General features: G+C 32.1%; 1 protein-coding gene across 1 annotated transcript in view; it reads left to right on the top strand.

The window, feature by feature from the left end:
- Nucleotides 1-16,758, top strand: part of LOC127735475 (Kv channel-interacting protein 4-like) — a 43,852-nt gene that overhangs the window by 17,833 nt on the left and 9,261 nt on the right. Inside the window, exons 3-5 of the mRNA XM_052245644.1 lie at nt 1,257-1,326; nt 3,282-3,352; nt 11,398-11,610. Coding sequence (XP_052101604.1) covers nt 1,257-1,326; nt 3,282-3,352; nt 11,398-11,610 — 354 coding nt within the window. The remainder of the gene's footprint in view (nt 1-1,256; nt 1,327-3,281; nt 3,353-11,397; nt 11,611-16,758) is intronic.

Here is a 16,758-nt window from a genome sequence, read left to right as displayed (position 1 = left end):
AATTCTTATTGTTCATACGTATCTCAATTCGCAAAGAAGGATACATAATGAAAAGAGGTGGTTTACAGAACATATAAATATTGTGTTTCAACGTGGGATTAATCAAATTAGTAGGCAGTTAATTTTGAAGATACGCTCGTTGTAATGGGGACTAATTTTGAATATATCGAGTACCCTATCCCAATATGGCATTTTAAGTCCATTTCGTTATTATGTCTTGCTACTTCTTCTAAAAATAAAAGAAAATTCAATTATTTCATGACCGACATAATACTGATATTATTCCTCAACTACGTTCGTGAATGCATAGGTGTACGATGTTCGACATCTACCAATTTATTCCGTTCAAGTCAGTGCTAAGAACCATCTTAAACATCCAGTTATGTGACAGTTTTATGGCCCCGTTGAAATTTTCGCGTGCGTGTATTGATCTTTTGTATTAAATGGATACATTAATTATCTCCTATCTTTTCCATTAGAATAGTTTTTTCCGTTTTAAATGGGAATAAACCTTAAATTTACACCAAATATTAATATGTAATAAAGATTTCAACCATTTTTGTAATCATTTTATGAAATCCCACATGAATTAAAGAAATGAAAATCAAGTGACTGATGTACTAAATAGTTCAAGGCAACGGGAATATACATATAACTGACAGCTGTAGAAGGTTCATTATTAATGGAGTAATATAACCGCTAAAAAAATCCCTTCTTGGCAATTATTTAACACTAAACATAATCACCAATACAATATGATTGGTTAATTGAGTGCTGGTCGCTTTAGGTCCATCGATAATCTTGTGTGCATAGTTTATTATTTTGAATGCATTTACGGTCGTCAATCTTAGATAATCTTCAAAAATTTTGTTAATGCATCTACGACCATAAAGTATAGCTAAGATTAATTTACGGCGTCCATCTATAATTGACGACCGTAAATCTATCATTTACGATGAAATCTATTATGGTCTAGTTAATGTGGTTCCCGCGTAACACATAGTTTGAACATGACTTATGCCAGATATGTTTGAAATGCATTATATATGTCACAACCAATGTCGTAATAGTGTAACGAGATATGACACTATAGCAAGAATAAAACAATCACTATCACGTAAACTATGGGAGATGTTTACCTGCTGGGCAGGATTTTTATTCTATAAAAATTCCAATGAAAAACAAACGAGTGTGAAAGCTTTATGTTTATTTTAATTTGTAAAGATTAAATTTAATTATGATTTTGTGTTTTTCAGGAATGTCCCACTGGCATTGTTGATGAGGATACATTCAAAGAGATATATTCTCGATTTTTTCCACAGGGCGGTGAGCTCTTATTGATTAAGTCATTATCAGTAACAACTCTCACAGAGAAAATACGGGACGATCTAAATATATAAATGTTTTTAAATGTATTCAGGATTCTGTTTTATCTTCATTTATCCCTCCCCAAATAGATGAATAGTCACAAATAAAAAGTTACATGCAGGTTAAGAATTCATAATAAAATATTGTATTTTTATTTTTTTTTAACAAATGTGAAAGCTAAAAACCTTCCATCTACCAAATTATGTTTAAATGTTTTTTGGATAAAGTCCCTTTTTGTGTTAGTACTTGTATCAATGGTTAAACTAGAACTGGAAGAGTATTAGCATTTAATTGCTTAAGAGAAATTGTTGCTAAAAATGTGTTGTCGCAAAAATGAAACAATTCCCGAAATTCTTGAAGGGCCTGATTATTTTGGTTTGGTTACCTGAATAAAGAGTAAAATTTGTCTCTTAATTTTACCCCACCAGATGCACATTCCGACAATTAATGTTTTGTCAGTGATGCTCGAAGCCAAAGTATTTGTGAATCCAAAGAGTAATACAAATTCTGATCATATGGTATAACAGAAGATGACAAAACAAGAAGAAACCAAAACCCGCATAGGAATCCTTTATACAATGCACAAAGGACATGCATTCCTTAATTTTAAAGGATTTCCAAAGATATATCATATCGCGGACGAGTCCTATGTAGAAGAAAAGCGTGTGAGATGGACTAAACTATCAGTCGGGTATCTACTATGTGTTTTTTCATTCATAAAAACAGTATCCGTATGCTAAATTAATGCCAGTAACGAAGTTTTGAGCTTTTGGGCTGATAATACGTATGCTGTTGGGGACACATGCAACTTATAAGTAGATTTAGCAATGAAAAAAACGCATTTGTTTCAGAACTGCTTTAACATTACTTAAAACTTTTGGCAAAAACATGAGGGAAGACTACAGTTGTTTTTCTGTAAAATATATTACTTGAATATAAGATTGAAAACGTAATGGATTTGTAGTTAGAATGTATGATTTCATTTCAAGAGTAACAGCCTGGAATAATGTCTTCTATATTTCTATTTTAATACACATTAGCATTGAATAAGACTTAATTATTTTTAAAGATTTTACCAACCTAACAATGAATAGAATTTAATTTCAATATTCGATTTGCCATCAGCTGATGTGAGTTAAAATTGATGTCTTTCAAGTACAAGGTACTTCGTGATTTGGTAAAGATAACGTTATAACTTCGATATCGAATATAAGAAAAATCAAAAGAACTGAAGTATCAACAGAAGGTTATGCATATGTTATTGACGACAGTTTGAAACATGTTTTGTATGATTTGTGTGTGCGTTATGTTAAACACGCATTTACAGTCACAATGTCCTACAACCAAACAATTTTTTTTGTAGATTTACACATCCGTCATTATTTATGGAATTAATACATAGATGCCTCTAGTGGATTAGGCACTGCTTAATTCTCTGGGTCCACTAAGTTCACCCTTGGTTTCGGCGAAATTCGTGTTGCTCAATCTATGATTTTCTTAGTTGTGTTCTGTAAATTGTTGCTTATTTGTCTTTTTTCTTTTGGTCATTGTGTTTCCTGCATTTTTCTGCTCTCTGTGTATCGTCTAAAATAAGTTTATAATAGATAAAACTGACAACAAATACACAATCTTTAAATTCTGTGTGCAATAGGTATATAACAGTTGATTCTTATATTATTTTAAATTTCCCTACGTTGTTTTACAAGACGTATCTACATAATGTATAAAAAAAATCATTTTCGCCTACATGTTTCAGTTTTATGAAAGATAAATTAACAGTAATTGTTATCTAAGTCACAAAATATACCTTATTTATATACAGTCATGTATTTGCTTGATTTTTTGCAAAATATATTACATCATTTTTTTGTCTTTGCAAACTAAACTAATTATTTTATGAAATTCTCTTGTAGATTCGGATTCGTATGCTCATTATGTGTTTAACACATTTGATCATGATGGAAATGGAACCTTGAGTTTTGAAGTAAGTATTATGAATAAATAATAATGTGATAAATTATATCAGAGGATTTGTAGGAAATAAACGACACAGAACGACTAACATAATTGATGTTGATTGCATTTTGAATGAGATTAGTATCACGACAGTTTGCTATATTTGATGCCCACATGATTGTGTAATTAAGCAAGGATTATGTAAACACGTCTGAAAACTGTTTACTTGATCTTTTTATTTCCTCAGACAAGGTTAAACTTTTCGCTGTTTCGTTTAGAACTGGTTGGTTTTTATTCCTCAACATGTTGTATCAAAAGGTTTGAGTATGTGTTTGGTGGAAAAAGTATAATGTATATTTTGTTTGGTACAAATAAATACATGTAAGAACAGGTATGATATTCAACCAAACTTTTGTTTTAAAGGTTTTGAATGACATTAAGCAACACGACGGGTGCCAAAAGAGGAGCGCGAACTGTTTACCCTTCCGGAGAACCTGAGTTTATCCCCATTATATCGGCGAGGTTCTAGTTACTCAGGGTTTAGTTTGTTGAAAGTCTTTGGTCTTTTTTCTTTGTTGCCATTATATCATATCTATTTTTCTTCGACTTTTGTTTTTTTAATTGACTCCTTGGCATATGTGTTTAGGCATTTACAACCGAACAATAGACAGATACCACGAGCACAAGTCAAAAGTATGTTTAAAAAGTATTATAGGTCTTCCTTGGTTAAATTTCAAGATTGCCAAGTATTGAGAAAGCGCAAAATTGCAAAATTGACCAAAATATTCGGTCTTTAAGCTCTTAGTGAACACTAAACAGGGAAAATACAATATACAGCGCAAGTGACATAACTTAATCAAAACAATCAAATAATTGTTTACGATATTGAGGAGCATCTAAATGATCATATATGACATTCAATGATTTTATTAGATTATCATGTGTAAGAAAATGTACTTGCATCATAAAAGAAGTTCATGATATTTGCGAAATTACATTTTTATTTAAATACAACGCATTATTATATCAACATTGTTTTAATCAGAATCTCAAAACCGATGTCTGAGATGTATCATATAATACTTTAGCTCAAATGAGGGATAGAAACTTTTTTTCTAAAAAATAACCGGCTAATTCATAAAAACTTGAAAAAATGAGAAAATATATTTACAAAAATCAAATTTTTAATTATGTGTTGTTAATGTGGCAGGTTAGTTCTCTTTATGTGCAATTCTGCACGCTTGAGCAATACAAATCAAAATGTGTTAAAAGTTCAATTCTATTATTATCGCATGTAAATTCACGTTCCTGAAATAAAAAAACAAAAAAAAACAAAAAAAAAACAACTAATTTCCGCACGTGCCATATTTTACTGACAGATCGACAGATCATTTGTCTATGAATTTGATTCACAGAGAATCCAAAGCAATCGTACCTATACTTTACAAATCAATATACACACAAAAAACGTCAAATTCAGTTGCGCGTATTACGGAGAATAAGCTTCGATATCAACTGAGTGAATAACTCTAAGCTCCGATAATATGAGAGAGAATTACTATACTCTACGATAATATAGGAGATACTTTAAAGTGTTGAAACTTTAGAGCGCTCTTTTCTGAAACTTGACAAATCTTTTATCAAAAAGTTGCATGCTCCGATTTTCTATTTCGTTCTTTCAGAATTATTAGTGTGATAAGATTATTGGTTTTATTCTGGATCCACTTTGAACAAACATTGGACATTATATATTTAGTGCCTCCATAAGAGATTGCTGAGTTTTATAGACGATCAGTAAACGATAAGAAATGAAATAAATGAAACCGGAATTGGATTGGCAATGCCTTGTAAACCTGACTGAGTTATTGATTGATTTAGTGATTTTACCTGTCACGATCATTCTGCTAAATAAAACGTAAAACATATTAAGAGTAAATGAGGTCACAGATGTGTTTTTCTTCGCGTTATCTTGCTACAATGTTTTGAGGTTTGATGGTCTTAGGTCAAAAACAAATTCAGAAACCTTTTGAAAAAAGGGATTTTAAAGGTGGCATATGACCTTCAGTCATACGTATGACATAAATTATTATTTGGTTCAAAATAAAAGCATGTGACTTGTTAAATAAATTATGTCTCACAATAATGATCTTAATGTTAAAAATGGTGTCAGTATGTTTTGTTTTAATGTATGTTTTTCGACTTGTCTGACTAATAGAGTTTAGTGCAAATCATAGAAAATATTGCCTAAACCGAACAGTTTTAAAAAAAGCATGGTATTTTTATTCTCTAAGTGATGTCTAATATATAACATGAAATCTTAGAAACCTACAATACGTTGTAGTTAAAATCGATTCTTTTATTATATTACGCCTTCTTTATGATGTAAGATAACAATGCACAAATTTCATATCCAGAAAATACAGTAAAAAATTACAAAATATTTAGTGATTCCGAACAACAGAGATAATTAATGGAAAACACCATCTTTTTCCTCTGTGTTTCACTCTATTAGAGAGTAAAATAACACTGTTACAGATAATTGTCAAATAAGTATTGATTTCGGAGACTATATAACAAACAACCACCGATGAAGTCGGTAAAATCTCTCAAATTACTGTAATGTAGGATAAAGGGAAAAGCATTAATTGAAGAACATAAAAAGCTTTTATCACTTTGGGCTGCAAAGCAACCAAACACAATTTATTCTAGATGACATTTATTTTCCAGTCATGAACTTATTAATGGCCATAGAGTAGCGTAATGGTTCGATCTCTTAGAAACAAATATTGAATTTGAAACTGCAACAAAAGGATATGTTCATTCGGCACGGTATCCTCAAAATGAAAATGATGTAATGATGTAAATACATGAGTTAAATCTATTAATATGGTACTAAATGCAAAACAGGATATGCATGCTGTATGCATTTGCAAATGGATTAAGCACGACACTTTAACAGGAGGAAGCTTATACATCATATATGTAAGCATAGATTGCCGTGCGTCATTTTTTCGTTTTAAAGGCTTTAATATAAACTTGTTTTGTAATTTGGTTAAAACTTTCTGACAAGTTAAGAAAATAACTAAATATGGTACTTTTTTACAACGAAATTCTCGTAGTCGAATTAGTTTAATTAGCACCAATTACATGTGCTCACTTTATTCAATCTGTTTTTGAAGAAATTCACATCAATTTAAGGCATGCCCAGTTAGCTTTTTCCGCATATTTTCCTGTATATTTTTTCGGGGAAAATGTTGCATTAACCTCGAGGAAATGTAAACTATGAAGCAGAAACTGTTGACACTTCAGACTTTTATCCCGGTTTTTGTGAGGTTTGTGTTGATCACTATTTATTTAACTGTGTAGTGTTTTAAGGATTTTTATCTGTCTTTTCATCGTTTTTCGTATGTCCGTATTTTGGTGTTAGATTTTCTTATGCTTATCAAATTTTTAATTGTTCCTTGGTATCTTTTCCTCTTTATCCCTGCTGCTTACCCTGACAAAGATAATCATTTCAGTAAAGACTAGTACATCTAATAACTAAGTTTATTGAAGCTTAGTTTATATGAGTGTTGATATAATCGATAGACCAATTATAATGTGAGAAACATAAAACGACGATGATCAATACGTAATGACCAAAGGACATTTCCTATAAATAAAAATTTCCCAATGTCGAAGAACTTCCATCAACTCCATAATAATCAACTAGTCAATGGTAATCATCAGATCCAATAGTTTATTACAGGTTTTCTGTGGTATCAAAGACCATGTAAATGGTGTTATTAAGATTCAAGTCAATATTGATGGTCGTATTGAAGCATATGTAATTAAGATTTGATATACAATAATGTTTTATACTATCTTAAGAACGGATATAAAAAGAAAAGAAGAAAGAAATGCAACATCTGGAGGGAAAATGAACTAAAATAGAAAAAAATATAAAATTTTAACTACTGAATGGAAAATGTGATTGATCGAAACCTTTAAGGTTGAACAATTTATCGTGTAACTTCATTCTGTTGCGAATTGTTAATTATTTTTTGTAGCCTCCCGCAACATTGACGTTAGCTTCGATTGTATATTTGCGTGATGAAGATATAATTGTAACTATAAAAAAATATGTCTCTTTCGTACAAATATCTGAGCCGGATTCCTTTTTTTTGGACACAAGTTATTACTCCGTGGAAAAAAGCAGGTCTATCGAACTTTCATCAGTTTATATCTTAAAAATAGGGAATATTTTTTTAAAGAAAAGTAGCTAATTTGATTCTCCTTTCAAATCTAAGTAAAGACATTTATTGATTCAAGATCAGTTTGATTGTGTAATAAAAAAATGATTAGTCTGGAGTCTTCGATATAAATATATAAGGATTTCGAAATAAATACTAGTTTTATTGTACATGTATTATATTCCCATTTTGGCACATATATATTCTTATGGTTAAAATTTCTGCAAGGAGCTAAGGGAGAAAGTACGTTGGGATAATGTGGATTATATATCAAAGCTTAAGGCTTAATTGTAGAATTTGACATACAAAGACCTCATTAAACTAGGGCAATTTGGAAGATTTTCCGGATTTTGGATTAATTAACACACAACACAAAACAATCGCACTATATATTATTTAGTTTCACTGCGTCTGAATTCGTATTTAATTCGGACATTTTACGGGATGTACTGTCATCACAAATGTGCACAAGCTGTTAAAACCTGTCTTCAACTAACCATCATGCGTAAGGCATTTTTGGGACACTCTGCCTGCGTCTTCAATCCCTTCTATGAAGACCATTTGGAAGAACACATGCACAAACCTTCTTTTGGAATTCGTTTAAAACGCATCTCACTGCTATGTAATTGAATTATGTTGCCTCTGTTAAGACATGTAAATGCTCTATATAGACACATCATTAACTAGAGATGATATTTGATCTTCGTTAATGCAATTGATTTAGGTAACAGAAGTTTACTGATATTCCAATTTTATAAATCGATTAAGAAGATACAAATAACGATAAGAAACAAAAACTGAGGAAATCGCATGAGCTCTAAAAGTGAAAGAGACCACCCCGTCGACAAGGTGAAACCTAATAAACCTGCTACAAACCCTTTTGTGATGCATTATTTTTATACCGAAATTAAATATAACCGTATGCATTGATCGAAAAATGGAGTACGAGTTGTATAAGTCTGCTAATGTTGATCGAGACTGAGCTGCAATTACCAAGTGTTTCGGCGGGAATACTGAGGATGTAACAGATGAATGATTTATTTTAGAATTTAATATTGTATAAACTTCTCAGCTTGTCAGTTTATCGGCCCATTAGGCCGCCTATGTCGAAATTCCTAGCAGTATTACATTAATAATCTAATTTATTTAAAAACATTAAAAGCTGTAGTACTGTTTCGCTTTTAACAGAAAAAATATTTTATTTCCAAAATCTTAAAATTTTCATCACCTAGTTCTACAATGGAATTTGTAGGTGTATGAGTCATTTTGTGTTAATGCTTCTAGTATAATGAAGGTCTTTACATCTAATTTTGAAAACACGCAATTTTGTGTCATTAGATTAAAAATCTCTCGCCGCGATAAAGCCTTTACGTTGATTCATTAATCAATGAATCAATCCATCAAGAGCAAATGCTTTTCACAAAAAAAATGTATTAATGAAGTTTTTAGATTTAACATTGTACACTGTAAGTGGAGGAAAACTGGAGCTACATTTGAATTAAGATAACACACAGATAAGGAGATGTGGTATGTTTGCCAATAAGACAACTATCAATGGAGACCAGAAACCTTTTCATTGCAAACTTTACAGACATTTTACGCACTTTGAAACCATTTAAGAAAGGTGCGGTTTGACAAAATGGAATAAAGGCAATAATTAGAAAAAAAGAAAAGGGATCTGAACAAGAAATATATTAAATCATCTGCATCCATCAATATACTTTCGGAGATCAAATTAACAACGAGTTGTATATAGATCATACCAAGATATCCCGATCGACACTGTGAAATAAGCTATCGAGGAGAGATGAATATCATGATTTCTATTTCTCCTATTATCTAATAAACAAGAACCGAGATGAATATTCAGAATATACGAGACTGTTTAATAAGGCAACTTTTTTGGTCCCTTGAATTCGAAAATAGAAGAACTATTTTGATTCAATAATTTAACACCATTCAGATGTTTTTAGACACAAAAATGTCAGATAACAGTAATTTTATTTTCTAATTTTTCTTACATATTTAGGCGCCAAACGTCCTGATTTTAGTGTAAAACTGCAAAAACTGCTGAAATAGCTTAATTTTGAGATATTGTCAATAATATTAAACAAATACCAAGGTTTTACCCGAAAATATATTTTGCTACAAGATACATTTGGCAAAAATGTTTGTTGATTTTAACTGTCGAGAGTGGAGCAATAACTTATTGCATGAGATACGAAGATGAAATATGTTACTTTATTAAGTTAAACTGTTTGTTCTCTTTTAATGATAGGTTTAAACTATATTTTGTTTGCAAGTCGTCACCACCAGCCTTCCTTGTCTTTTTTCATGACTTCACAATGTCAAACTCAGAGGAAGACCATTAAATTTAACTTCATATTTAAATTATACAAACAAAGGGACAACCGACCAACACGTTGATTATACATAAAAAAAAAGACTAACAGAAACTGTATTTTCAAAAGTGTAACTTGTTTGATACAGGCTAGGAATAGTTCATCCGCAGTTTTGCTGGTTTTAAGTAAAATTTGCATTTCTACAAAAAAATACAGATCTAAAAAAAAACATAATCAAAATCTGTATCAATTTAATTTTTTAAAGATGAGAATCGAGAATATTTACTTGTTAACCGGATATTTCACATTTATATCAAACATGATCCTGCTCTTTATTTTTGATTTGGCCTTTCAACCGTAAAGACGAAACACGCGTCTGGCGTACCAAATTATATTTAAAGGCTGTTATTTTTTATAATTTTTATACGCCCGTTTACGGGACGTATTATGGTATACCGTTGTCCGTCTGTCCGTCCGTCCGTCCGTCCGTCCGTCTGTCCGTTGTCAACATGTCGGACATTAACTCAAAAATGCTTGAACCAATTTTCACAAAACTTTGGTGAATTGTATTGACATGAGCACCCTTTCGTTTTTTATAAAATTTAGATTTTACGTTTCCGAGTTATGGGGTTTTATTCATTAAAAAAGGGGGGATTTTCCAGTTTTAGGACAATAAGTCAAGAATGCTTTCACCAACTTGCAAGAAATTGTGGTGAATTGTTTATATCTATTGACATGAGCTCCCTTTGGATTTTTATAAATTTAAGATTTTACGTTTCCGAGTTACAGGGTTTTATTCATAAAAAAAGGGGGGATTTTCCAGTTTTCGGACAAAAACTCAAAAATGCTTTCAGCAATTCTTATGAAACTTTGGTGAATTGTTTGTATGTATTGATGTAAGCTCCCTTTAGAATTTTATAAATTTTACATTTTTCATTTCTGAGTTATGGGGTTTTATTCATTAAAAAAAGGGGTGATTTTCCAGTTTTCGAACAATAACTCAAAAATGCTGTCACCAATTCTCATGAAACTTTGGTGAATTGTTTATATCTATTGATGTAAGCTCCCTTTTTATTTTCATAAATTTCTAATATTACATTGAGAATTAATTGAACTTTATTTGTTTATAGTCTGACAACAGATTTACTAAGTATTGCACAACAGCAAGAAATCTTTAATTGAATATAAATTCAATTCATATAACCAATTTCAAGTTCTTTGACTACATTTATTCAGAAACCTATAATATGTCAAATATTTAATTACAATCCAAATTCAGAACTGAATCAAGCTTGAATATTGTGTCCATTTTTGCCCCAACTGTTCAGGGTTGGACCTCTGCGGGCGTATCTAGCTGCCCTCTTTCTAGACCTGATTTAAAATTAAAGACACATTAAAGTACCTTTACAACAATCCACTTTACTTGAAGTCTTCCGATTGCTGTTGTTAATTGTTTCTTTGAAAGGCACAAACACATAACATATTTATTGTATTTGCAGGAATTTGTGGTTGGACTGTCAGTGCTAGCCCGAGGAACAATGACAGAACGATTAGAATGGGCTTTCAACCTTTATGACATTAACGGGGATGGATTAATAACGAGGGAAGAAATGTTGAACATTATATCTGCTATTTATGAACTAATGGGAAGATTCTGTGAACCTTCAGTTTATGAAAATACAACACGAGATCATGTAGAAATGGTTTTCAAGGTATGTCGTTATTTCTATGCAGAGCAATATGATATATAATAAGATAACAAAAAGTAATTATCAAATATTGATTATGGGATTTTGTACACAAAAGTAAACTGCATCCATAACGCAAAAAAACTTTCATCAAAATGAAAACATAATATTATAAAATCCTGAAATGATTCAGACATTCAAAATGTTAAGGTTGAATCGGTTAACGTGGTATTCAAATCACATACTTAACCATATTGACCGTAAAAAAAACACACAATTACGCCCATGCACTTCCAATTGTAAATCAATTTTGAACTATAACGGACATTTTGAGATGAGTAAATTAACACCAACAATATATAAACGGCATAACAAGACCGTAATAAAAGTAATATGTAAAAGATATAAGTTTCTTTATACATTTATTTACAAATGGATAAAATATTCTGGAATACCATTTCCTCAGCATTTGCTCCTTAGGGTATAAACTATAAAGTCCAGCAGGAACAGATTTAATATCATTGTTTATAACAAAGTGTCCACAGGAGGAAACATATATAGAAATAAGAGGATGTGGTATGAATGCAAATGAGACAACTCTCCATAAGGTAAGGTCCTTATATGTCTTGACATCAATATATTTCGTCAACAATAAACAAATATGTCTTTACTACACGTCAAGCTCTCAATCACAGTGTTCAAATGTATGATTAAAAGTTTTAATAGACGTGTTTCATGAATAACCTTCATGGGTACGCTCTAGACAAAAAGTGTGAATAACTAAGATTATAGAAAGTTTTCGCCCATATTTACCAGACATCAAATAGAATCAATACAGGGCAGCCGTAGCAGTAAAAGGTAATTTTTGCTTGCTTAAGTTGCAACTAAAAGCAGATTAATAACCCAGAGATGACCACCCAATGATCCCTGAACGGACGAAATGAATAATTAATCATACAAACGACAGAACATAAAATGTAGTGCTAAAGTTCAAAGTCAAGGACCTTACATTATGGTGGGGTTAAGTTGTTTTGTGAACATTTGTTTCTTGCCCTATCTCGATTCAGTCATCTTTACCAGCCTGATCATTCAATCGTTTCTATGCAAGTTCGCATCATCGAAACATATACCACAGGACTAACAATCCTCATCTTGCGACACCTTTCCGTAGACCGAAAGAAGACCGCTGGATTCGACAATTGGGAACTGCGACACCATATGGTTGCAATGACAAAGTTAATGGTATAAGTATTCTATCTAGTCCTTCCTGTAGCTCGGTGAATGTGATGAACATTTTCAACTCTACTCCTCGACGTAGACGCAGTCATGGTCATCGTCATTATACATCACCTACTCTCCATGGTGTCTCTATTAATAACCTGCTGCCATTTATACAAAAGCCGTTAGGTATTCATCACATTCGCACGAAGCTTTATTCATTACCCCTTTCAAAACTTCATTCTCTGTACAACTTATGTTTGGAAAACACTGTTACAAACCCTCATTCAAACCAATATAAACTTTCAGCTATCATTTCGGATATTGCAAGACACAGATGTTTAAAACCAGTTCGCATTGGAAAAGATGAAAAAGAGAAAAAGATCCTTTCTTAAACTTTCCTTTGCCAACAAAGGTCTCGATGCCATTAATATCGATGGGCAATATCCTTCATCATAAATTTGTTCACTCGAAAATACCTCCCTATTTTAAAGATCAGTCTGTACCTATCATTTCTTATACCTATACCAAACCAATTGCAACTAAATTTTTCAATTACAAACACGTGTTGCAGGATCTCAATATTGACGACTTCAAGCCTAAACCTCCTGATTGCACCTGTGCTAGTTCTCCATTCATATATAATCCGGCTGGCCACATTATTACTGGTGACCTAAACATTGTCAATAACACTTCTCAGATGGATTCAGTCGAGGATTATGCCAGGCAATGGGCTAAACGCGAGAAAGAAGAGGTCGTTAATTCAAATCAGAATTAAGAAACTGAATGGGTCTATTAATACCCATGCTACATCAATCTTTAAAGACACAAATGTTGCTAAACACATTTCCTTCCTCCATAACAAATATGTTGTTGTCCCCGCAGATAAAGGCCCAAACAACATCGTTTTTGTGTGTAAATCACATTACATAAACTGCTTGATAAATGAATTAGGTATTGACAATTTATTTGGAAACTCAACATATACCCCCACGACACTTACTAAAGAGGACATCCTGGATAATCATAGATCTGGTCTACGTTCCTTTGGAATTTCAACCAAAGATGAAGAACTGGATCTTCTATCACTGTATTGGATACCTAAACTACATAAGTGTCCTTACAAACAACGGTATATTGCTGGGTCTTCCAAGTGCTCCACGAAACCTCTTTCTAAATTATTAACATCAATCAGCAATCAAAGCTGGGCTTCAAAGTTATTGTGAAACTACATATTCTAGAGGTGGAGTGAATCAGATGTGGGTACTAAAAAATTCCACAGATCTTTTAGAGAACACACAATCTAAGATTCTTTCATCATGCAATAGTATTAAAACATTTGACTTTTCTACACTATTCACAAGTATTCCCCATTCCAAACTAAAAGACAAATTGAAAGAGTTGGTCCTGCTTTGTTTCATAAAAAAGAATGGCCAACCTTGATACAAGTATCTTGTCTTAGGGAGGGATATATCCTACTTTGTAAAAAATCACTCTGATTCTAACAAAAAATTCTCTGAAACTGACATCACCAAGATGCTTGATTTCTTGAGTAACAATATATTTGTAACGTTTGGAGGACGTGTTTTTTAACAAACAATCGTCATTCCCATGGGAACCAACTGTGCCCCTCTTCTTGCCGACTTGTTCCTTTATTCATATGAGGCTGACTTCATACAGGAACTTCTTAGGAAGAAAAAAAAGAAGTTAGCAGTATCCTTTAACTTTACTTTCCGCTACATACATGATGTTCTCTCACTAAATAATACAAAATTGGGTGACTATGTTGAACGCATCTATCCCATTGAACTTGAGATAAAGGATACAACAGATACAGTTAAGTCTGCCTCATATCTTGACTTACATCTAGAAATTGACAATGAAGGTCGGTTGAAAACAAAACTTTATGACAAAAGAGATCATTTCAGCTTCCCAATTGTGAACTTTCCATTTTTATGTAGCTACTTTTCAGCAGCGCCTGCATACGGAGTATATATCTTCCAGTTGATACGATACTCCAGGGCTTGTATTTCCTATCATGAGTTCCTTGATAGAAGGTTGCTGCTCACAAGAAAGCTATTAAACCAAGAGTTCCAAATTTTGAAAAGTTGAAATCATCCCTTCGTAAATTTTACGGACGCCATCACGAGTTGGTTGACCATTACGGAATATACGTTTCACAGATGATAGCGGATATGTTCCTAATGTCGTAACTACAATCCCGTCCCCATTTACCGAATGTGACCTACCAAATTAGACTAATTACCGGGTTTGTACTAACATTAGCAACACGGCGGGTGCCACATGTGGAGCAAGATCTGCTTACCCTTCCAGAGCATCTAAGATCACCCCAATTTTTGGTGGGGTTCGTGTTGCTCAGTCTTTAGTTTCTATGTTGTGTTTTGTGTACTATGGTTTGTCTGTTTGTCGTTTTCTTACTTAGCCATGACGTTGTCAGTTTATTTTCGACTTATGAGTTTGAATGTCACTTTGGTATCTTTCGCCTCTCTTTTAAGTCTTCAAGTTTTTTTTGGCAAATTAATTACTGATCAAAATTTCGCATGCAGTCAGTTTATATATATTTACTCGACTTGCGACTTGTCAGTAGCTATGATAAAATAATAAATACTTAACTGAAACGAGATATATGACGACCTTCAAACGACAATGTACTGCATATAAATATATATAACCAACTATTTATCTCATGACTGACGTTTAAGGTTTCAAGCACAAGAAAACATTCGTATTAAACCAATATTATACACGTCTTCATTGTTACTGGAATAACCTTCTTCAATGGTAGATGTTAAATGCGTAAATTCTATATGAATGTACTGCATGGAAATATATTGTCAAATCTTAAACTGAAGGCAAACCTAAGAAGTCAGTGCTTTTGAATTGGCATAATATAGAACATACCTTTTTAAAATTATCTGTTGATCATTTTGTAAATAAATAAGAAATTTAGGTTCCAACTCGTCCAGACAAAGTAAACCATTGATGGATTAAGCTATTCATGTTAGTTCCCCTTTGGTTAAATAGCTCTTCACGAAATCATGTACGTATAAATCCTTGACTTTCAAATAGGTTGGTTTAAATTTAAAGTTATCATAGATACATGGATTAGAAACACACGTTTCGTCTTTAAATAAAAGCAACAGTAGTATACCGCTGTTGGAAATTCATAAATCGACTGAGAAAAAAAAACAAATCCGGGTTACAAACTAATACTGAGGGAAACACATCAAATAAAAGAGGAGAACTACGACACAACAGAAACACAACATTAAAATGTAACACACACAGAAACGAACTATAATATAACAGTGGCCATTTTCCTGACTTGGTACAGGACATTTTAAGAAAAAAAATGGTGGTTTGAATCCTGGTTTTGTGGCTAAACGACTCATCAATGATGCTCGAATAAAATAGTTATAAAGGCCAAATAAAGTTATGGAAACCCTTGTTTTTATAAATTAAAATAAGGGCTTCGTACGTACCAAATTTATAAAGTGGTATTTCAATGTATTATAACTGAACCAAAATGAATACTTGTCGTCTTTTGTAAGACAAGCTGTTAAATTGTCGTCTTATGTAATACAAAACTGTTAAAATTGTATCAAACATACCAGTTTTAAATAATAAGCTTGTAAAACAGAGAAAAATGTTGTATGATTTATTATGTGGGCTTTTATAGAGATTTTGTCCTTGTTTGCTTAATTTTTTGGGTATATTTTTGTTAACATGTACATAAAAACCAGATGAATAATTTGCTATATATACCATATGTTACTAATATATTTAATACATAATCATTTCAGTTTAGGAATTTTTCTGAGATATTCCGACTCCTTTGGGATTTTTCCTACGATACAGGGTAAAATACTTTGCCCCATATCACCAACTTTTCTTTTCATAGAAGACTTCAATAGCTCATAAAAGGTCATTCAA

The sequence above is a fragment of the Mytilus californianus genome, unplaced genomic scaffold (genome assembly GCF_021869535.1).
Source record: "Mytilus californianus isolate M0D057914Y unplaced genomic scaffold, xbMytCali1.0.p SCAF_3, whole genome shotgun sequence".
Lineage (NCBI taxonomy): Eukaryota > Metazoa > Mollusca > Bivalvia > Mytilida > Mytilidae > Mytilus > Mytilus californianus.
This window is presented reverse-complemented; position numbering and strand designations above follow the sequence as displayed.